General features: G+C 46.1%; 2 protein-coding genes across 6 annotated transcripts in view; one reads left to right on the forward strand and one right to left on the reverse strand.

Annotated features, from left to right (window-relative positions):
• The window catches only part of LOC126548514 (transcription factor A, mitochondrial-like), a 41275-nt gene extending 18867 nt beyond the window's left edge, over window positions 1-22408 (reverse strand). The window contains exons 1-4 of one of the 4 annotated variants that reach the window (XR_011895964.1): window positions 22095-22408; window positions 15219-15379; window positions 10671-10741; window positions 10440-10589 (exon numbers count right to left, since the gene is read on the reverse strand). Coding sequence is in view for 3 of the 4 variants with exons in the window: in XM_055063450.2 (XP_054919425.1) it covers window positions 10440-10589; window positions 10671-10765; window positions 22095-22233 (384 nt within the window). In the remaining variant the exon portion in view is untranslated. Of the gene's footprint in view, window positions 1-10439; window positions 10590-10670; window positions 10766-15218; window positions 15380-22094 lie in introns of all 4 variants that reach the window. The other 3 variants (XM_050196734.3, XM_055063450.2, XM_050196733.3) reach the window with 3 other exon arrangements.
• Window positions 22409-22612: 204 nt separating this feature from the next.
• LOC126548510 (proteasome inhibitor PI31 subunit-like) overlaps window positions 22613-23044 on the forward strand; it is a 37889-nt gene continuing 37457 nt past the window's right edge. Inside the window, exon 1 of one of the 2 annotated variants that reach the window (XM_055063447.2) lies at window positions 22613-22964. In XM_055063447.2, coding sequence (XP_054919422.1) covers window positions 22791-22964 — 174 coding nt within the window. In that variant the 5' untranslated portion in view covers window positions 22613-22790. The remainder of the gene's footprint in view (window positions 22965-23044) is intronic. The other variant, XM_050196728.3, reaches the window with a different exon arrangement.

The following is a 23044-nucleotide window of genomic DNA, read 5'->3' on the forward strand; positions in this document are numbered from 1 at the left end:
GACCATACTGCAGCGCAGTGAACGCATCTCGCCAAGTAAACGACAGGGTGCAGATGCTCAGGGCTCTCTATGGGAGTACTGCTAATGTGATTTTGCCATTTGTACCTCTAGTTGTGCCACTGATGCCTGTGCACTCTGAATAAAATATTCATCTGTAAAAAGCAAAATAAACTTATTGCAGTAAAACACGTTGTGGGGCTAGTTGGTGCATAGCTTTCAATAGGTGAAGCGCCAATAGTGACGGCACACAAGAAGGAATACAGACAGGACAAGGCGCTTCCTGTCGTGTCCGAGCCTTGTCCTGTTTGTATTCCTTCTCGTGTGCCGTCACTATTGGCACTTCACCTATTGAAAGCAAAATAAATGTATGCTGCAACATTGAACAAAGCAGCACAGGCAAATTAGGGTGTAAGTGAACACACATACCTAGCGCCGAGCACAAGAAATGTGGTTGTAGTGCTAAACAGTCAACTATGCAGACGTACACTAAAATTTACCGGGAACTGCCCATAGCTGGAACAACGTTGGACAGAGTCCCAGCGATCATGTGTTTGGCTGAGTTTTGCTTTGGAGAAAAGATAAAAAATTGGCCACGTATCTGTGTGTTTTGTAGAAAAATAATGTATAAGTGCATAAGTGTGGTGGCTCTACGTCAGTACACAAAGTACAAAACAACATTGTTCACATTTTTTTGCATTAGTGTCGTAAAGTGGCACACTGTTCTGAGACTGCTACATCTTGTAAGGGACCACCTGGAGCCCAACTTCCTTACAATTTGAATAAGGTTCCATGTATGCTTGGCACATTGCTCTATGTGCAAAACAAGTTGGGACAACAACGAAGTATAAACGTGCTGACATCTTCTTCTATGGATATGGATTTCCACAGGACGCATTCCTCTTAGCGTAAAAGCTCGCACTGCAACATCATTCCATCTTGAGTGCAATGACTTCATTATTAGAATAATTTAAAGTGAACTTGGAAATAAATTTAAACTATAAAACTTATAGTCTACCTTCATAATAATAAAAAAAAAATTACCTCCACAGAAATTGTATCGACAAACTGATTAACAAGCACATTTTGCAAAAATGTAAGGAAATCTATGGAATCTTTTTATGCAAGTTAGGGGAAAACTGCCTTCAGAGGTTGACAGCACTGCTCGAGCCTGAGAACCACAGTGGTGGTGAAATGGTAGGGCATCGGCCTCGTATGTGGGAGGCACTGGGTTCGAATCGTGGTGCCACTGAAAACCCACCATTTTGTTTAACGGGTAGAGGCGCATCACAACCTGACAATTGTTTGTTTATGGGGGTTCTCATCTCGAAAGGGGACCCTATAGAGATTTGCGAGGGTCTCCTGGCACCCCTTGTCCCCACCACAGCTTTGGTGAAATAGTCGAGCATCCGCCGCTGCTGTGGGAGGCAGACAAGTGCTGCGGCCAGGTATCCACCGATAAAATGGTACAAACGTGCTCCTGACTTGGTGCTTGGCAACTATGGGAGTTCCAGACACTTGGAAGGACACCCACCTATTGCGAAGTTGGCAGCATGGGACCGCTAGATTCCTTTTTGAAAGTTGTTGGGTGTTTAGTTTGTCTTGGGTCTTGCGCAGCAAGAATAGCAGTCTTACGAACCTCTTCCAATTAAGCAATGTGCCCCTGGAAAGCTGGACATCTGGCCGGAGGCTGCTTGTACCTGTCTTATAAATCAGTGGCTATACGGTGGTACAGATCAAACCGCGCACCTCCCGTTGCCGAGCCAGGCATTCTTTCCACTGGGCCATGACTGTGGTGGCCTGTTTCCAAGCCTGAAAGAAGCCTGCCAAAGCCCGCCAAAAGTGCTGCACAATTACTAGACACGTGGCACTTTTCGTTATCTTTCTTTCAGGCTTGGAAAAAAATCTTTTATGAAGCACATATTGAGCAACAGAAAGCTGGATCGGGAATTTTTCAGGATAGTCTACAATTCTCTAATTGACACTTTTGCTCTAAATATAATATTTAATCAAGTCAATTTATTAATAATAACTAATTATGCAATTAAGCAGAATACAAAAAATAGTCCGACTTACCCCAAGCAACGACAAACAACATTACCTTGGTTCTGCCCAGCTACGTGGCACTTGCATATTTAAAAATTTTGGCGGAAGTTACATGGGGCACATGGTATGTATATGTCAAAATATAAAATATGTTCATACCATGACATGTCACTGATGTGCTTGATCAGTGCCTCCTCTATCTAGATGCCTGGGACGTGAGCCAAAAACCCGATGCCTTTCCCTTATCGTCCTTTTCCACTTGGTATGGTCACTAGAACCCCTTGTGGTGGACGCTTGCAACACACCGGCCGCTGCGCCGTCGATGACGTGGTGCCGTAAGTAAAACTTGAGCAGATGACAACCACACATTGTGATCTATGCGTAAGCACACAAAATTGATGCTACTTCCTCGTTCACTCAGCTTACCACTGTACATTTTGCTGTACAAAACCAATAGCATAAAAATAAAGGGGGCAGCATGGTGAGAAATGCCAAATGATTTCACCTAGCTTGCAGACGGTGTGCTTATTCTTTGCCAGACACAGTAAGTTTGTTCGTTCACCCGTCAGCTTGGTGCTTACTGCCGCACCCGTTTTTCGGAAAGTCTTTTGCCTTATTTTTATGCTTTCATGCATGAGTAGGTTTTATTGAGCCTAGAACGACAGAAAGCTGAGCTAGTTGGTAAGGATTCATAATGCAAAAAAGGGGTAAGGCGTGCAGACACAGACACAAGAGAAGTGGACAACACGAATGCCGGCCTTTTTTGCATTACTGAGCCATATGTCATTTTAATCGTTGAGTAATGTGCCACTGCTGCATGCCACAATGCTCGTCTAGTCAGAGAAAAGGAGACCTGGACATGTCTTTCCACTAAATACCTTCGAACAGCAGTTTCCGTGACCAGTGGATAAGGCAATTTTGACAAAGTATTAAGTGCCATCAAATTTCCCTGTAGGGCTCTGTAGTGTGCAGTCGTTGCTTCCACACTGTGGACTTCAGGAAAGACTTCCAAAGTCGCTGCTGAAGCCAGTTGTTGTGCCCTGTGTTTTCAATCAACTCAGGCCTCACTAGACCACGGCTTCCTGTACAGGACACCAGAACGGAAGTTACCGACCCAGACTGCCAGCAGGAAGCTACACCAAGGGAGTTACATAACTCCAGTGGTACGGTTGTGAGTGCTACCCTGCAGTTTGAGCTCGCAACATGTGGCAGGGCACCTCCAATGGGAAAGGAAGTGACGTCCCAGGCATCTAGTTAGAAAAGGTGATGGCTTGATTCACACACAATATCCGTCATGGTAGCCCAGTGGCTTTGGCGTTGCGTTGCTGAGCTCGAGATTGTGGGCTCCTGGCCCAAAGCGGCCACATTTCGATGGGGGGCAAAATACAAAAACACTTGTGTACTTAAATTTACGTACACATTAATGAACCTTGGGTGGTCAAAATTAATCTGGAGCCCCCACTACAGCATGTCTTATAATCATATTGTGGTTTTGGCACGCATTTCCAGCATTTAATTCACGATAAAAAATAAGTGACTATTTCAATATGGTCATCGTCCATGTGAAACCCCTCCCAAAAATAATTCCTGGATATGACCCTGGCTCGTAATCTCTGCAAGTTCGTGAAAGAGGAAGTATTCAATTTATCTCATATGCACTGGGACCTGCAAAATATCTCCAGAAATGGCAGGACTTGCAAGAGCAATGGGCAAAGACGTGAAAATTTAATAGTGTTATAGATGCAGTGTCAGTGCTAGCTGATTGTCATTGTCAACAAAATTCTCACGGCTTGTCCAAGGTATTTTAAAGTCTCAGCTGCTTCGAAGTGTAAGGTAACTTTAAATTATCATTAGGCCACATAACTCACTTTGTTCAGCAGCTTGAGATGAATTGTAAGAACTTGGGGCCTTGGTATTTTGTCAAATTACAATCATGTAAGGCTGATACTGAAGCCTAGAGAGTGCAGGAAAAATGAAGTTACATTTGTCTAATTAGACTGTCTGGTAATTCCAGGAGGAAGTACATTTCTGTTAATACTATTAGTAATGGGAAAAGAGAAGTGGACAAAAAGACAACTTGCGCAAGCTGGAGTCGAACCCAGAGCATATATGTGACACATGTAATGCTCAACCAACAGATTTCATAAGTTTCACTAAACCACTGCTGCTGTAACGGATACCGATAGCAGACCTTATTGGATTAAAGGGTTGGTATGATTCAAAGAACATAGTTACTATAATTGATTGATGATTGATGTTTAATGGCACAAGGGCCAGGTATGGTCAAAGAGCGCCATGTTCTTGGTGATGTGATCGCAGTGTACAGTAATTATGGGTTCTATGAAATTGGTGTGACGTGGCTGTAAACGGGCCTTAAAAATAGTCGCGCTAAAGTGCGTAGAATCTGTATAATAAGATTATGGCGATGACGTGTGACATGTGCTATGGGCATTAAGATGCATTTAAGGAAAATAATACGATGTGTAAAAATATATCAGGTTATAAGATATGCTAGAGCACTACTGCCTCCTTAGAGCCCTTGAAACACAAGTGCCTGGAGGCATGTGCTATATAGTACAACTATCCCAGCGGCATCCTCTAAAGAGAGGAAGCGCTACGAATGCGTGGGACTAATAACATGTAAGACCACATCTCTGAGAAAACCTAGGACTGTGTCTGTATTAAAAAGCGGTTCTGGACCGAGAAACAGGATGAGGAGGAATGTGCTGCCTGTATGCTAAGAAAAAATGTCTCATTCTCTCAGATTCGGCTTCCCGACACTCCAGAAGGACGTGGAGCACGGTCAGCCTCTCCCCGTATCTACCACACAATGGAGGCTCACTTCCGGTGAGTAGAAAATTATGGGTGCCAAATGTGTGTCCTATTCTGAGACGACAGAATAGGACATCGGTTCGGCGTGATGTTGTAGTAGAGGGCCAGAATCCTAACTGTGGTTTTATCAGGTGGAGCTTATTATCCGTTTCCGCATCCCACATGCGTTGCCAGTGGTCTCGCAGCCTCCTTCGCATAAAAGGCCTCAGATCTGTGACAGGCACCTCAGCAGTAGGGTTAACAGCTTGCGATGCGATTGACATGGCCATCTCGTCCGCCAGAACGTTACCCTCGATGCTCCTATGGCCAGGCACCCAGTATATAATGATATGCTGGTTAGATATGTGCGCTTTACACAAGACAGAATATAGTTCATTAAGTACTGGATTTTTGTGTGTATAGAGTGACATCAGGGCCTTCACGACACTTAGGGAGTCTGTATATATCGCTGACTTTTGAAGTTTTGATTTTCTTATATGCTTCACAGCAGACAGTAATGCGTAGGCCTCGGCCGTAAATATACTTGTTTCGGGATGTAGTACATCGGATTCTGAGAAGGATGGGCCGATGGCAGCATGGGACACCCCGGCACTAGACTTCGAAGCGTCTGTGTAGAACTCTGCGCAGGAGTGCTTGTGCTGGAGTTCTAGGAAATGCGTTTGGATTTCGATCTCTGGTGCGTGTTTTGTTACTTCTAAAAAGGATATGTCACATTCTATGACCTACCACTCCCAAGGTGGTAACAACTTGGTTGGATGCATTAGGCGAAGCTTGAGGAGTGGGACATGTATTTCATCACTAAGCTCCCTCACACGAAGCGAGAAAGGCTTTCTTACAGAGGGACGATTATGGAAAAGTGTAGTACAGGTCATATCGTTAACAGTGTTAAAACATGAATGTTGATGATTGGAATGTATTTTCAGGAAATATGTAAGGCTGATGCAAGTTCTCTGTAGATGGAGGGTCCATTCATTTGATTCCGCGTATAAGCTTTCAATAAGGCTTGTTCTGAAAGCGCCAGTGGCTAAGCAGATACCTAGATGGTGGACAGGATCTAGGATCTTTAGTGCGCTCGGAGCGGCAGAGTTATATACGACGGCACCATAGTCCAATCGTGATCGAATTAGGCTCTTATAAACATTCATCAGACACTTCCTGTCGCTACCCCATGTTGAGTGGGATAGAATTTTAAGTTCATTGTCCTTAGACATTTTTCTTTAAGATATTTAATGTGCTGTATAAAAGTAAGCTTGGAGTCTAATATAATACCTAGAAATTTGTGTTCTTTGTTGATGGGTATTTGATGTCCACACAGTTGAACACAAGGATCTGGAACAAGGCCTCTCTTTGAAGTAAAAAGAACAGAAGAACTTTTGTGGGGGTTGATTTTAAATCCGTTTTTGTCTGCCCATTTGGAAACCTTGTTCAAGCCCTGCTGTACCTGCCTCTCGCACACTGTGAGGTTGCAGGATTTGAAGCCTATTTGTATACCGTCTACGTATACGAAATAAAAAATGGCCGGTGGCAGTGAAGCACGTAGTGTGTTCATCTTAACGATAAAGAGAGTGCAGCTGAGCACGCCTCCCTGGGGTACACCAGTTTCCTGCGTAAAAGGACGTGACAGTGCATTACCGACTTTTACACGGAAGGTACAATTTGACAAATAGCTTTCAATAGTGTTCAGCATATTTCCACGGATGCCCATTCCCGACAAGTCTTGCAAGATCCCGTAACGCCATGCTGTGTCATACGCCTTCTCCATGTCGAGGAATAATGATAGGAAAAACTGTTTATGAACAAATGCATTGCGGATATTTCCTTTAATGTGCACAAGATGATCGGTTGTCGATCGTCCTTCTCTGAAGCCACACTGATTGGGATCGAGCATATTGGTGAGTTCAAGGAAATGTATGAGTCTGCGATTAACCATTTTTTTGAAAAGCTTACAGAGACAATTTGTAAGAGCTATCGGACGGTAACTTGCCGCCAAGGAAGGGTCTTTACCCTGCTTAAGAACAGGAACCACAATAGCTTCTTTCCATGTGGATGGGAGGTATCCCGCAGCCCAAATAGTGTTGAAAAGTGTGAGTAGTGTAACTTGTGTGTCAGTATGTAGGTTTCTGATCATGTCATACATGACTCTGTCAGGTCCCGGTGCAGTGCTTTTGCATGTGTTCAATGCAGCTCTCAAATCGGCAATACTGAAAGGCCGGTTATAGGGTTCATTCTGTCTCGATTTTCTTATTATTGGCTTACATTCTTCTGTTTGTTTATATTTGAGAAAAGATTGTGAATAATTTGTTGAACTTGACACGCTCTCAAAATGCTCCCCAAGTGAATCTGCCTGGTCTTGCAGGGTATCGCCTTGTGTGTTTACCAAAGGGAGGGAATATGTTTGTCACCCTCTAATTCTATTATCCCTGTTCCAGACTTTAGCCTCATCTGTAAACGAGTTTATATTCGATAAAAACTTCTGCCAACTTTCTCTTCTGGCCTGTCGGCGGGTTCTCCTGCCTTGGGACTTTAGTTTCTTAAATTTAACAAGATTCTCCGCAGTGGGAGAGGCGCGTAGCAACCCCCACGCTTTGTTCTGTTTTTTACGAGCGATCCTACAATCGTCGTTCCACCACGGGACACGCCATTTGCACGCCAAGCCATTTACTTCTGATATGCATTTAGATGCGGCATCTATTAGGAAGGCTGTAAAAAACTCCATTGCAGCATCAATTCCTAACGAAGACATGTCAGCCCATGAGATACTAGTAAGAGTTCGAAATTTATCCCAATCAGCTGTCTCAATCTTCCACCTAGGAGCTTGTAGTGGATATTCGTTTTCTTTAGGTGATCTTAGCAGTATGGGGAAGTGGTCGCTCCCGTAAGGATTGTTGATAACTTCCCATTCGAGTTCAGGCAGTATACACGGGGAAACTAGGCTAAGATCAATTGAAGAAAAGGTTCTGTTTGCAAGACAGTAATATGTAGGTGCCTTCTTATTTAGCAGACAAGCACAGGAAGAAAAAAGGAACTGTTCAACGAGATGACCTCGCGCATCGGTACGAGAGTCTCCCCACAAGCTGCTGTGTGCATTGAAATCGCCAAGAACAACATAAGGTTCTGGCAATTGATCTATAAAGGATTGAAATTCATGTTTGTTTAATTGGTAATGCGGGGGTACGTAAAGCGAGCAAACGGTGATGAGTTTGTTTAGGAGAACAGCTCGAACCGCCACCGCTTCGAGGGACGTTTGTAGCTGCAAACGTTGACATGCTATGCTTTTATGAATTACAAATGCAACACCGCCCGATGATGCGATGCGATTGCATCATCGCGATCTTTGCGAAAAGTAACATACTGTCGAAGAAACTTTGCGTATTTTGGTTTTAAGTGTGTTTCCTGTAAACACAGCACTTTTGGATTGTGTTTGTGGATGAGTTCTTGCACATCATCAAGGTTTCTAAGGAGACCTCTGATGTTCCATTGAATTATTTGGGTATCCATATTGGAAGTAAATAGGTGCTGTGTGTACGGAAACGGAAGTGATGCCTTAGATTACAGAGCTCCTTAGAGACCCTGCAATCGGGGTTTTGCCCTTTCTGAAGCATTCGAGGGAGCCTCGCCGCTCCTGAGGCGTTTGGTGCGCCTTGAGGACAGGTGTAGTGTCCATTGCCTCTAGTGAGGCTCCGGAAACGTGCTCCTGCGAACGAGAAGTTTTCCGAGTGAGTCCTGCCTCGAAAGGCAAGACCCTTGTGCCCACCGGCCCGGAGGTCGATGAGGCTCCCTGAGGGATTTGGCTGCGCCGGCTGTTGCCAGCGCTGGAAGGGGCCGGGGAGGTTGGGGCAGCCTTGGCTGCGCCCACCTTCGGGGTCGATGGTCCCTTCTGCTGGGTTGACGGAGCAGCGCTAGCTGCAACAGCCACGGGGGCAGATGGCGTAACTGCCGACTCACTGCTTGTGGGTCGAACAGCTGCCGGAGGCCGTTGTGACACTGCCCCCTGACGCGCCACTTCGGCAAAGCTGGTCTTAGGAAGGTATGCAACCCGCCTGCGTGCCTCTTTGAATGATATGTTTTCCTTTACTTTGATTGTGACTATTTCTTTTTCTTTCTTCCAAGACGGGCATGACCGCGAGTATGCGGCATGCTCGCCATCACAGTTCACGCAGTGTGGAGCATTTTCGCATGTTTCAGAGGCATGGTCACGGGAACTACATTTTGCACATGTCTGCCGGCCTCGGCAGTTCTGGGAACTGTGGCCGAAACGCTGGCATTTGAAGCAGCGGAGAGGATTTGGAACATACGGCCTGACCCGTAGCATTACATAGCCGGCCTCGAGTGTCTCAGGCAGAATGCTTGAGGAGAAAGTCAGTACAAGATGCTTGGTTTTTATCTCCTTCCCGTCGCGCCTTAGCATGATTCTTTTAACATTGATCACGTTTTGCTCACTCCAGCCTTCCAAGAGTTCGGCTTCTGTGAGCTCCATCAAATCGCCGTCAGAAACAACACCACGGCTGGTGTTCATAGTTCGGTGTGGGGTTACTGTTACTGGGATTTCCCCAAATGACTCAACTTTAGGAAGATTTTCAAACTGTTTCGGATCGCGGAGTTCCAAAAGGAGATCGCCGCTAGCCATTTTCGATGCTTTATAGCCTATACCAAGAGTTTCAGTGAGGTACTTAGACACGAGGAAAGGAGAAATCATTCTCATGGTCTTTTCAGGTTTGTTTGAATGAATTACATGGAATCGGGGGAAGTTTGGCGGTTTGTTTCCAAGAAATAGGAAAATATCTTCGGTGCGCCCTCGTTTCTGAGGGCGATCAGGTAGTCGGGGAAAAGAAGTGGCCATTAGAAGTATGGTGTTTTCGGCAGGGATGGCCGCCGCCCACCATGGAGCCCAACCAGGGGACGATACAGGACGGAAATATTCAGTTCTGCGCACGCCAGCGGTACAACCCCGCTATAACCGAATGCATATACCCAAGACTGGATATAGTGCACAAGGTTAACCCTCGCTGCCTACGAAGCCGGAAGTAACACGAAAATAAAGAGAGGACAGGAAAGATTGAAAGTGAGAGAAATACGTAGGTTGGAGAGAGAAAGAGAAAGGAAAAGGCAACTACCGATTTCCCCCGGGTGGGTCAGTCCGGGGGTGCCGTCTATGTGAAGCAGAGGCCGAAGAGGTGTGTTGCCTCCACCGGGGGGCCTTAAAGGACCAAACACTAGGCATCGGCTCAACCCCCAGGATCCCCCTTTCCCCAGACACGGCTAAGCAGCGCACGGTTAGACGCGGGAGGGTCCAACCCCTATGTGCTCAGGTACGTGGTGTCGCAACACACCAAACGCCTGCTCATGCAGACGCCCCTGCGGGGAGTTACTATAATAGACTGACTTGATTTTTGAGGTAAAGGCACAAGGTGGTAAGGATAAAAATATTGCAGAGTAGGAGCCCTGTTTAGGAGATAACCCCCCTCCCCCCACCGTGTGCGCACACACACACAAACACACACACACAAACACACACACACTAACACACAAATTTAACAAACAACAAAAATGCAAGAGCATCTCACTGCTTCCAAATGATTGCTCTTGCTCCTCAGGTGCAGATCCTTGGTCTTTCGACCAGCAGCCATAATCTCTTCAATTTTCAAACTGGACAAATATTCACTGTACTGCTTCTCACGCTGCACCGAAATATCCTTTGCTTTGTTGGCATACAGCTGAAATGTGATCAAAACAAGTTCAGTAACACGAGCATAAATCAACAATTAAATTGCGCATGAAGTAGATGCTGTTCTTGCCTGTTTTGTATGCTCATCCACTGCTCTCCACTTTTTGGCAGCAATAGAGGCCACTTGCTTGAAATCATTTCCTGCATATTGCAAACAGTTTAAAACTACTTGATATCGGTAAAAGATCTCACGGACATGATAAACGTCACGCAAAGTCAAGTAAGTTGGCTAACAATAAAAATTATTAACCCATTCAGTATCACTGACATACTGGTATGATTTTGCGTTTCTGTCCCGTTACGTCACTGACATACTCGTACGTCCTCGGCTCTCTCCAGCTGAATCTGTGCAGCAACACGAAGTTGTCACACACTGAGCTAGTTCCGCCATCTGCTGTGTATTTCTAGAAGCATATTTTCTCATATCTCCAGGCTCGTTCAGTCTGGGTTCTTGTTGGCGTGCTGTGGAATGCGCCTCTTCGTGAGCAAGGTTGCACCATATGGAGTGCACAACCGCAAATGGGAGGGATGATTTCCGGACTTTGTGCACCACTACCGCGGTGATTCTCTGTTCAAATATTTGTGCCGTAGCACAAGGCCACCACTCTTGCATGCTTCTGATATTTGTTGTACATTTATAGTTTTTTTTTTGCCCTGACACAGCGGCGCTATCATAGAAGCATTATCATTGGAATGAAACTAGGTAGGAGATACGAAACGAAGGCACGAGTGCGAATATTATACTAAGAATGCATTTGCCATTATCCATGTCATTTTTTTTCCTTTCTGCATAACTGTGTTCGTTCTATTACCCAACAAAATGACCCCACATTGAAGGGTTAAACTGTTTATTGCTGTGCATAAATGGTGCTGCAGGCTTCACTGAAACCAGTGTGCAAATGGAATCCCGCCAGCTGTCGTGGTATGTTGGCAATGCTGTTGAAATGCATGTCCTTCTTTACAATCACTCTCAAGGAAAGAAAGGTGCCAGCATGGTGACTCAAATGCAGGACGCAACAAATTGGCCATAATAGGGTTTCAAACATCAATGTACACTATTTTGCGGCCATGGCGACAAAGTTCTGTAGAAGGCGTGACCGACTCAACAAGATAGTTTACGGGTAACTTTGTCAGAGAACATGGTAGAGTCCATGATATTTTGTGACAAACTTAGTGGAGAGACCTGGCGAGATACCAGGGACCCAGAGCCAAACCAAAGAGACCGAGAAAAAGGCTGGACAATGTACACTCACCAACACACTGCAACTTCTGCTAGTATTGGTCATCAGTGGGAAAAAAAGTGGCTCTTAAGGCACTCTTTGGCACGTCAAGCAGGCACAGCTAATGGTGTACACTCAGAATTATAGGGTCGTTATTCAAGAATGGTGTTAAATGTAGTGGAAGGTTCACGGCAAGCAAGGAGAGAAGCTAGTAGTTGCTTGTGAGGCAATATTGTAAGCATATGTCATAAAATGGAGCATGAAGTCCCAATTACATTGGTCAAAGGCAACATACACAAACAGCATGTCATTGAGAGTGTGGTTTAAGTTCTCTGCAAGACCAGGGCCATACCCAGGAATTTCTTTAGGGGGGGGTCACCAACTTGACCGGGCATGGAAGGTAGGGGGAAGGGGGGAGGGAACATGCCCCGTGTGCCACCCCCTGGCTATGCCTCTGTGCAAGACCAGGTTGAATGCCATCATTATATGGTCAACAGCATTCAGTCAGGAGTGTGGTACAGACTTCCAAAAGGAACGCATGGCATCTGTCCCTCATGGCAAAGAATTAAATGTAGCAAGATAAAAAAAAATGCAATGTTGTAAGTTGTAGTGGCTAACAAGAAGCAGTTTCCAGATAGTGCATCAGGTGGCTGATGGCCCCAATGATCCAGTGCACGGAAATGGTCTGTACAGGTTGATACCCTCTACTGAAGGGATGAGTAGCACACAAAACTGGCTGCATGACCCAGACTATGGATGCACAGGAGACTTGTGGAAGTGGCACTCAAGGCATAAGTGAATGTAGCTATACAAGAACCGGTACATGCCGTGCCAGTAAAACCTGAAGCAAAGCCTGGCATAGGTTTTGAACAAACCAGCATGTGCACACTGCAGGTCAGTGTGGAAATCAGCATGTATGTCTTTGCAAAGGTGACAAGCAACAAGAAACAACTGAAGATTGTCAGAAAAGTAGTTCTGCCAATACACAAGTGGATCATGAATCACAAAGTGGGAAGCTTAAGGGCACAACTTGAGAGCATGGAAGTTGGGAGCTCTGAGAAACATATTTTAGAAGCGCCAATACATGGATCTAGCTGTTATTCGGAAGCCATATCACTGGCTGTAGGAGACACAAATACAGAGGCAAGCACTTTCAGCTGCTGCTCGTAGGCAAAAGAGAGAGTCGATGTCTGTGTAATTGAAGCTACAGTGTTAGATTATATGGATGTCACACTCCTGGAGCTTGAGAGCCCAGTGGGCTAGCCTGGCCAGATGGGTCTTTCAGCTTCAATAGCCAACATAGCACATAACGATCTGTGACATCAAAAGGGTGGTCATAGAGATATAGGCAAAATTTTTGAAGTGCTAAGATGATGGCCAGACATTCTTTTTCATTGACGGAATCATTTGACTTGACTTTCAAGAACATACACCTCGTGCATGTGACAACGTATACAGTGAAGCCGGGTTTGCACTGAGCTGGTACAGTTCCAATGCCAACACCACTCGCATCCATGTGGACTCCCCTAGGTGCAGAAGGATCTAAATGGCATAGTATGGGCCGTGATGTAAGCAGGCAGTGTAAGCACTTGAATGCAGCTTGCATGCCGGTGACCAGGATGAAAGAGCAGGAGACTAGTCAAACATGTGATCAAGATGCAAATTTTTTATAAAGCATCAGAAATATAAGAAAATCAGTTCTGCTGAAGCCTGCAGGGTGAAGGAAAATTCCTGAAGGGGAGAAATTGGCATCCATCCATCAGGAATGTGAGGAAAGGCCCATGAAGCAACATTGGTTTGGGAAATTGGGCGACTGCACAAAGCTGTCAGTGTCTGGAATAACGTCTTCTTTAGAAACAATGCAGTCGAAAATTGTGAGTTCTTGCATACCAAAGCGTCATTTCTTCAAATTGAGCTGAAAACCCGCATAAAGGATGCACCGGAGAACTTGCTCAAGATGCAACAGATTAGTCAGGAAGTAAGATGAAAAGAAAATGATGCACTGAGTTAACAGAGGCAAGTATGCCCTTTAAAGCTGCACAGTATGCCATCCATCATCCTCTCAAAAGTTGCTGGTCTGTTGAAGAACTGAAACGGCATAACATTAAATTTATATAAGCCAGCTGCGGTTCCAAACGCCATTTTAGGTCGCCATTGCTGCCTGCCAATAGCCAGAACATAAATAAAGTAAAAAGAACTCCACAGCAAAGGATAAACAACTATGTGCATGATTCTGTTTAGACAACGATAGCAAATGCAGAACTGCATGGACCAATTATTCTTTATAAGAACAACTGGCAATGACTAGGGACTGTTGGCAGGCTGCACAATGCTGCATTTCAGCATGTCACTCACTTAATCGTCAACAACATGATGCTTCAACTAACACATGGTAGGGGTGTTGGCGCAGCGGTGCATGGATGCCCATGACAATGTGGTAGCAAATGGTCAACATGTGACCGAAAAAGGTGGTCTGACAGTCGAAGAATGAGCCAAAGTGTTGTTGGAGTGCGACAACCGACTGGTGTGCTGAGCACACTACTCAGGTGTCGCATGCCATCAATGGAGCAGTGCAGAATGTCCAGTAGTTGAGTAGGAGATGGCAGAGCTCAAAAGAGTCAGGATCACCATGCTGTTAATGAAGGAGAGACAGTAAACAAGGCGGACAGGGCCAAGGTATTAATTTTGCAGGAGAGTTACAGCCGACTGCTGCAAAATGAAAATGAACAGCCCATTGGAAACCCTTGCAAACTGTGAGCAGAGTAAATGGCAGAGGGCAGAATTGGCAACAATGGAAGATGTTGGAAGGCTCAAAAAGAACAATTGTGTCAAAACAGCAGTCACACTATACAGGTGCAAGGTGCCAACACTCCACTGGGATGGTGGTGTGTTCTGTGATCAGAACTTCAACAGAAGTTTCAGTGTTGTTGGCCTGAGCATGGCACAACGTTGAAAATTGCACTTCGGCCCATGAACAATAAGTAATAGCACTTTGAGAAAGAAAATACCTTCTCAGAACTATATTGTATCGACAGGACAGAACCAGAAGCTTAACTATGTATCATCATTGTCACCACCAGCCTATATTTTGTGTTAACTGCAGAACGAAGGAGATAAATAATGGAGCTGGGCAGGCCATGTAATGCATAACTATGTATAACAGTCCCCAAATCACCGAACGTTCAGTACACAAAGTCAAAGGCTTGACGCTCTTCGCAGCCTGAAGCGACATATCCGACAAGGGTATCACTACGTTTTTAAGTGAGCAGAAGAGTTTTTTCAGAAATGACGAAGACAGTGCACCAGTATCAACTAGGGCAAGAGCAGTGACCTCATGCACAAACCATCAGGTTTTTAGGAAAGAAACAAGGCCTGGAGTGGTTCAAGAGGAGCCTTACCTTGGGAACTGGGACCATTATTTTTCCTGCTCTTAAATAGCACAATGTAGACACATCGGGAAAATCAAGCAGCCTCATAGAGAAGGCAAGTAGTGGTGCTCGACAGGTATGCAATCCAGGATGAAATAGGTCAGTGGCGAGTTTGGTGGTGCGGTGAAGTGCTGCGACATGTAAGGAGGAGCTCTGCTGTCATCGCAATTAGGCAGCATCTGACATCTGACATTAACACAAGCATTCCACATGGCCAGGACTACATTGAAACAGTCTGTAGTGGGCCACTGGGCCGGGTCAGCTATTGAACAGAGCAAAAGAGGGCAATAGGACGTGATGAACAGGCACAGTGGTTTAGGCAGTGAGAATAGCAGCGGTCAAGGTACTTGGACAACTGTGGCATAAGTCAGTGGTGTGGTGACTGTTGGCAGTGCCTGAGCATTCAGAAGGACCTCCAAAATTGCCGCTCATTATGTTGACAAAGGATGGAAGGCAAGGATGTCATTGGCTCCGGTACGCATTACATCAGGGATAGTTAGCGTGCAACCTCCTCGCACACTTTGAATAAGAAGAGAGGCTCGGTAAGTGGAAAAAGTCAGGAATGCAAGTGGCTTTTCAGAAGGAGGCCAAGTGAGAATTCGCCATAACATAGGTCGATGACCTTGACAAGAGCACAGGGGCTTTTTGAGAGCAACATCTGTAATGAATCTTCGGCAATACCTTTTATAATGTGTTTGATTTTATCAGTTTTACTCATTGATGCACCGGCACAAATGCATATGTCAATGACACCCTCAATGCAGCTTGTGAAGGTTTAAGCAAGTTGTTGGGAGTAAGTGTACAAGCATTGTGCAACATGACGCTTTCTAACTGTTGGGTGGCCAAGGACTTACGTAAAGCAATTGTAATAAAATTTCACTTTGGCTAAATTGGTAATAAATTAGTAGTACATACTACTGAAGAAATCTTGGCAAAACAGCAGTACTGGTAATTGCCTTATTTTTTTATTAGCAGCCTTTAAATAGACCCTATGCAGACGACGCATACACATGGTGGCTAGCAGATTTGATGCAAGTGCCGGAAGGTCGCCTCTGGGTCATGCTAAGCAGCTGTGTGTTTCGAGTCAAGCGTTACTTCTGGTGAGTGATAATGGTGCTGTTTTGTTTTTAAGTTTCAGTATCAAAAACACACATTTCTTGCAAGCCTTTCCCGATGCATCTATTTGCGTTTCAAATGTAAAATTTTGCTGGAGGCTGGTCAATCTATACACTATCTAAAATTAGGCCTCTTACACGGCCTAGAATATTATTGCAGTTAGCCTTTAAAGGCCAACTTGAAGTGAAGGTCCGCTTTGTGGTTTTGGTACAATAGGTTAGCTAGTCACGTCTCGGAGGTAGATCATATTAAGTTTCATGGTGTCATCGCATTTACTGTGCGCACTTATCTGTTTGTAGTTGGACGACCGGTCGTTGACAATGTCGTCACCTGTGCTGCGGTAGATGGTTGTATCCTTTGACACAGTGTACCAGCAACAGCTAGGGTGGTCGAAACTGGCAAAGTCTAGAGCCATTGGGCATGCTAGAGGGTAGCGTTAAGACTGCGTCGCCGTAGGGTGGACGAAGGACCAGCACCTCCAATTAAATATGATGCTGTTTACTGCAGTGCGTTTTAGTGCCTAACCAGTCTCCAAGATGGAGTCCCACTAGCTGTTTCGAGGTGGTGGTGATGCTGCTGAAATGCATGTCTTCTTTACCATCATTATTATTATTTATTTTCACTCTAAGAGTCAGATGTCCATACAGTGGTGTGCAAGACTAGACAAAAAGGCAAAGAACCTTGCACTGACGCGCCTGCTAGTTGCCTTGTGCCAAAGCTGGGTCGTTTAGGAAGCCAGAAAGCACACCGACGCAAACTGCAGTGCAACTGATTTCAATATACTCAGGCATATAAAATGCAGCCCACTCAGCAACTTTACAGAAACACGTAAGGCCATATATTTTTAAATGCGTAAGCATTTTTTTATGCCAATTCAACGAGGAAACCTGTCAGTCACATAAAAAGAATTGCTATAAAAAAAAAGAAAATGTATGAAAGAACAGGATAAATTCGACAGGAAAAGTTGGCAGTGGCAAGTTCCAAACCTACAACCCCACGCTCAGAAGCCGAGTGTCTTTCCACTAGGCTAAACATCTATGCTTGCAGAAGGTTAATATATCTGAACCACATGAATGTGTTGTACCGGAGATACAAAACAAATGTCAAAGGAGAACAGTTTCTATGAAGGCTTTCTTGAAATACTTGGTGATGGTAGAATAAAAGCCATCTCTAGAACCACATGTAGACCCAACTCGGAGCAGTGTAGACATTAGGAAAATGCTGATTTTGGGAAAATATAATGCCAGACACGCCACATCCCAGATGCGTTTTGGTGGTTGCATGATGTGCCTTCCGTTGGGGCGTTCCTTCACTGTCTGAAATGCCACCGATCTCTGAGGGCTTATGCTCTTCACATTGTGCAACCCAGACAGATAACCAGTCAATGAGTTCATAAAGATGATAAGGAGTGATGAGGGGTTGTATAGGTTTCATCACGGTTGAGCATGGTCTGACGTGGATGGATAAAGCATGAATAAACGATAAGGGCTTATAATCATCCCATTATGTCCGATAAGGTTGATAAGGATGGTTCAGGGTTAAGGGCCAGATCGAATGCGATAAGGTTGATAATGACCAATAAGGGTTGATAAGGGCCAGATGCAGTCCGATAAGGTTGATAACTGATAAGGGTCGATAAGTGTTTATACTGGTTGCATCAAGTTTGACAAGATTGATAACGACATCGGCTGTGTGGAGATGAACAAGTGGAACAATGCTTACGCAGACTTGAACTCCAGTGGAGTTTCTACATGAATTTTTTTAGTTTTTGTGTGCAGCAGAGCAATATATGCACACATTTAACCACCCCTACATGCACATTAAACACCAGAAAACATATCACCCTAACTGGGGGTGTTCAGAGCCTGTCTAGCATGAGAAGCAGATTAGCACCTGCCTTGCAAAAACCCTGAGATTCCTCCTTCATTTGTAGGAGATGCATACTGTCTTCCAGTAAGAGAGAAAGAAACTCTGTGACTTTGGCCAGAGCATGGTGGCACTAGGCTGCAAAGTTCTTGCATGCAGCACCTCTGGTTGACCAGTCCATTTATTGGTGTCCACCGAGTCTGAAAGACGGGTATCTATCTGCCACTGAATGCTGCAACACTTGACAGAGTAGACCTGTGCAAGCAATTTTATCATTGCTCAAAGGACTACTAGCCAGCAGCTTTCAAACATACACCACAGCCTATGTTGCTGAAGCCAGTCACATGTGGGCAATGCTTTCAGTTGGATGCTTTAGAGATGAACCGCAAGTTAATTTTGGCTGAGTGAGTCAAACTTTATTACACAGGATGGCTCTCTGGCCTAGGAAGAGGGAAGGGGAATAAGGGTAGGATAGGTAAATATATATATATATATATATATAGTTATAGTAGTGGCCTTGCAGTCTGGTTTCGCTTGCCAAGTGCCACAATGACAATAATGTGCACCTTCCAGCAACCTGGGCGGCCTGCCTAATCCAGTGATCCTGGCTATAGATAGTGGGCCCTCAGTGCATTTTTCTGGTCTCTGCGAGGCCGGGGCATTCCCACAGGAAGTGGTGTAGACTGCAGCGCACTCTCATGTTGCATGTCTTACAAGTGACAGCAAGCGCGCTGGAGGAAGTTGCTTTATCCCATGGAAGTGCGTTCTCCTTAATGGCATTTCTGGCATTCCAAGTTCCCCTCGACATGGTCCTTCACCATGCCACCACATCCTCCGTGAGGCCTATTTCCATCCTGGCTTAGTGGATCAGCACCTGAGCGCCGCGAGGAAGACACCAGGGGAAAGTGTTGCCGTTGTGTGGACCTCAGTGTAGCAAAGAAGTCGCTAGGCTGGGTGTTGCTTTTCTGACTCTAATTTGCCCTGCTCTCTTGGATCTTCCTGTCCCAAGCGCTTCACTGCGATAGGGACTTTGCCCATTGGAGCAGACGAGCGGGAGTTCCATAGCAGCTTGCTCACTGCATCATGGGCCATGCCGTTACCGACACGGCCCGCGTGCCCCGGGACCCAGTCCACACTCACCTCAGCCCCTTGAGACTGAAGATGCGATGCAGCTTCTTTCATAAGGTACTCTCAAGTACCAACTCGTTGGGGTCTTGAAGGTGATTTCAAGGCCTCCAGCAAGTTTGTAAAGGTGTTTATTCTGGCTGTTATGCACGCCGTCATTGTCATCTCCATAAGTCTGTGCAAGGTGAACAGAATGACGTGGAGTTCTATTATCTTAACTGGTAGCTCTTCATGATGTAAAAAAACCGTAGCCTCACTGATGTTGCCACTCGAGAACGCCACTTCCTAAAGTCTGGACCCTGCGCCCCACGCGGCGCCGATGAATATAGTGCCATTTGTGTAGTCCGCTCTTCTGGCAATGGCCGCACTGTATGATGAGTGGTTGCCCTTGCATTGGCGGCGGGTCAACTGTCTGGCGACTCGAAACAGCATATCGCCCCATGGTGCAAATCTTAGTGGTAATTCATGCGTGTCATCTGTTTTGACCGTCTGTTCCCCTCCGAGTTAGAGAAGGAGCCACGGGTGAAACAACGACGCCGCTAGAGTACGGGTGGGAGGTCCGAATAGCGGTGGAGCTCCTTGATTGTGGTGTGGCGAGGAATACCTGTCACTGACCATAATTTGCAGCAGTACACCAGCGTTGGTCATACAAGAGCGGTATAGAGTCCTAAATGCTGCAGGCCCGCACGGTTTCGAAACCAGGCAAACAAAAACACAAAGTACGACAAGCTCTGGCGATGGCATCAGCGACATGAACTGTGTAGCTGCGAGGGTGGACGAGACACCAAGAATGCACGACAGTCAAACGCACGTAAGTCGGTAACACTGAACTTAGTGTCACACATTACTTCCCCCACTCCTCTGGCTTCTGGATTGGATTGGCGCGGCTCGCTACGTGCTTACGCGTGCTTTTCTGAGCGCAGATTGATGTGCGCCTGGTTTCTCCACTAGGCTTTTATACAGTCGCTTTTTCGAGCGCAGATTGATGTGCGTCTGGTTTGTGCACTGCGCTTTTATGCGATCGCTTGTCGCTGCTTTCCTTTTCTCTGGCTTGGTGTGCGCCTGCTTTTTTTGCGCTGGTCTTCGAACACATCGCTCGCTGCTCGCGCTTATATATAAGGAAGTGCTGCGCCGCGAACGTACCGTGTATGTAAGCGCGCCAGAAAACTGCGCCTTGTTTTCCATTACTTTGTCATGTACCTTACCACTGGGTAGCACCGAGCGATCGCTTCTAACAAACGCAGAAATGAGTCTTTGCAGCGCGTGTGGCCATTAATTGACTCCCACCACAGCCATGTGAGGTGCGACTCCAGCAGCGGCGCAGTTACTCTGCAGCCGGCGGAGAGGAGGTGGCGCTTCAGTTTATTAACTTGCTAGTTTTTGCGTGTGAACGCCCGTGATAGCTCGTGAGGTCGTGCGGGACGAGCTGCTGGCGCGACACCCACTCGGTGGCCCCGAAGGATTGTGCAAATTGATGAATGCCTCCTTCGCGGCAAGCGAAAACACAATCGAGGCCACCAGCTGATGACGGGCGACAAGGTTCCGCCGAGCCGGCAAAATCACGGCGGCATTGCAGATCTTGGACCATGGGTATTCGGCATGACCTTCGTGACCACCGGGCAGTTCCGACTATTCAAGGTCGACAGACGAGACGCGGCGACGCTAGGCCCCATTATTGCAGGCAACGTTGAACCGGGGACCACCATCCACAGTGATGAATGGGCCGCATACAACTGCATCCCGAACTTAGTGGATGCTAACGGAGTGAGCCTCAATCTGCAATGGGAAACTGAACCACAGCATGAAATTTGTGGACCCGATCACGGGCGTTCACACGCAAAAAATGGAAAGTTATTGGCATGCAGAAAGTGAAGCGCCACCTCCTCTCCGCCTGGAGTCGCACCTCACATGGCTGTGTTGGGTAGTCAATTAATGGCCACACGCGCTGCAAAGACTCATTTCTGCGTTTGTTAGAAGCGATCGCTCGGCGCTACCCAGTGTGAAGGTACATGACAAAGTAATGAAAAACAAAGCGCAGTGTTCTGACCCTTTGCTTTTGTATGAATGTTTCCCGGCATTATTGCGCGCTTACGTACACGGTACCCCAGCGGCGCAGCGTTTTCTTATATACAAGCGCGAGCAGCGAGCGATGTGTTCAAAGACCAGCGCAAGAAAGCAGGCGCACACCAAATATGCGCGCCTGCACCTAGCCGCGCCGAATCAAACCAGAGAAAAGGAAAGCAGCGACAAGCGATCGTATAAAAACCTAGTGCAAAAACCAGACGCACATCAATCTGCGCTCGGAAAAGCGCGCGCAAGCACGTAGCGAGCCGCGCCAATCCAATCCAGAAGCCAAAATAGAAGGGGGAAGTAATGTGTGACACTAAGTTCAGTGTTACCCGTAAGTCTACGCCACCCAGATGGCACGCGAAAACCGGCATCGAGAGTGTTGAATGCGTTGCTCAAGTCGCGTTGGAGATCAGTTACAGTGCGATTGTCAAGGCGGCCAAGGACGTGAGTTAGCGTGGCTAACTGGGATAGCGGCGAAAGTGGCAGTTCGCAACACATTCAAACATTAACGTTATTATTGACGTTATAGAGAGATGTCAACAGTTCCTCACGTCGCCTGTACCTTTTCCATTCCCTCTCACGAACAGCATGCTTAACGAAAAACGCACACAAACGTCCCGCACTCAAAAACCTCATATAGCGGAATATGGAATCATTTGAAAATGTTACCTGGGTTTAGTTGTCTCAACGAAGGCCAGATCGTCTTCAAAAACAAGTTATAACCTGACAGACGCTTTGGACGGCTGCGGAAACTAAGATAACTAGCCTTTGTCGAAAGGTAACGAAAAGATAACCACGTTCTGAACATCTGTAGTTACTATACTTAGTTCAAAATTATGATGTTTAAACCACGTTATAACGATTACGTTTTTGTAGTTACGTTGGTTACGTTACACCAGTGGGCACAGTGGACATCGTAACACCATGTAACACCACGACCACTACAGATGGCTGTGGCTCACGCTTTGGCTTGGATGCGACCGAAACCCGACGCAGCCGACGTCTATCACGTCTTTTCGCATCATGTCTTTTCGGCTCCCGCGAGCGCTTCCACCGCATTCAACGTGCAAAAGCATAGCCTTTCAGATCCACACACATATAGAGTAATATGAAGCTCTATGTATCAACATTTTAAATTTAGAGGGCGTTACTTTATGGTTCACGAATTGGGACACTACATGGGACACCACTAGACACAGCAATGCACATAGACACCACCTATTGACATAGCCATAACTGATAGCCGGCTTCTCAGAGCAAGCTTGCTTTCGATTCCAGTGGAGGCGCGGCACTTCGTCGGCTCTTTTCGAACGTTTTATGTCAGCACAGGTTGTAGTTGTTCTGTAATGTGAGCTTGTTGGCATAATGAGCTCTGCAGGAGAAGTTTCCGGCCTTTCGGCATTCGAAAATTACTTTGCTTTGGAACTGCTTTTTAAGTCATGTAATGAGAGCTTGCAGTCGAAAGAGGATGCGCTTATAGTTCTCGCTCACTACCTCCTGGTGAGAAATGGCAAACGCTGCGCAGGAATCGGCGAAACGGTGAGCGTCTTCCTACATTTGCAATCGGGAAGCATAACCGGCCCATTATATTTTCACCCGACGCGGTTGCTTAGTGGCTA

The sequence above is a fragment of the Dermacentor andersoni genome, chromosome 1 (assembly GCF_023375885.2).
Source record: "Dermacentor andersoni chromosome 1, qqDerAnde1_hic_scaffold, whole genome shotgun sequence".
Classification (NCBI taxonomy): Eukaryota; Metazoa; Arthropoda; class Arachnida; order Ixodida; family Ixodidae; genus Dermacentor; species Dermacentor andersoni.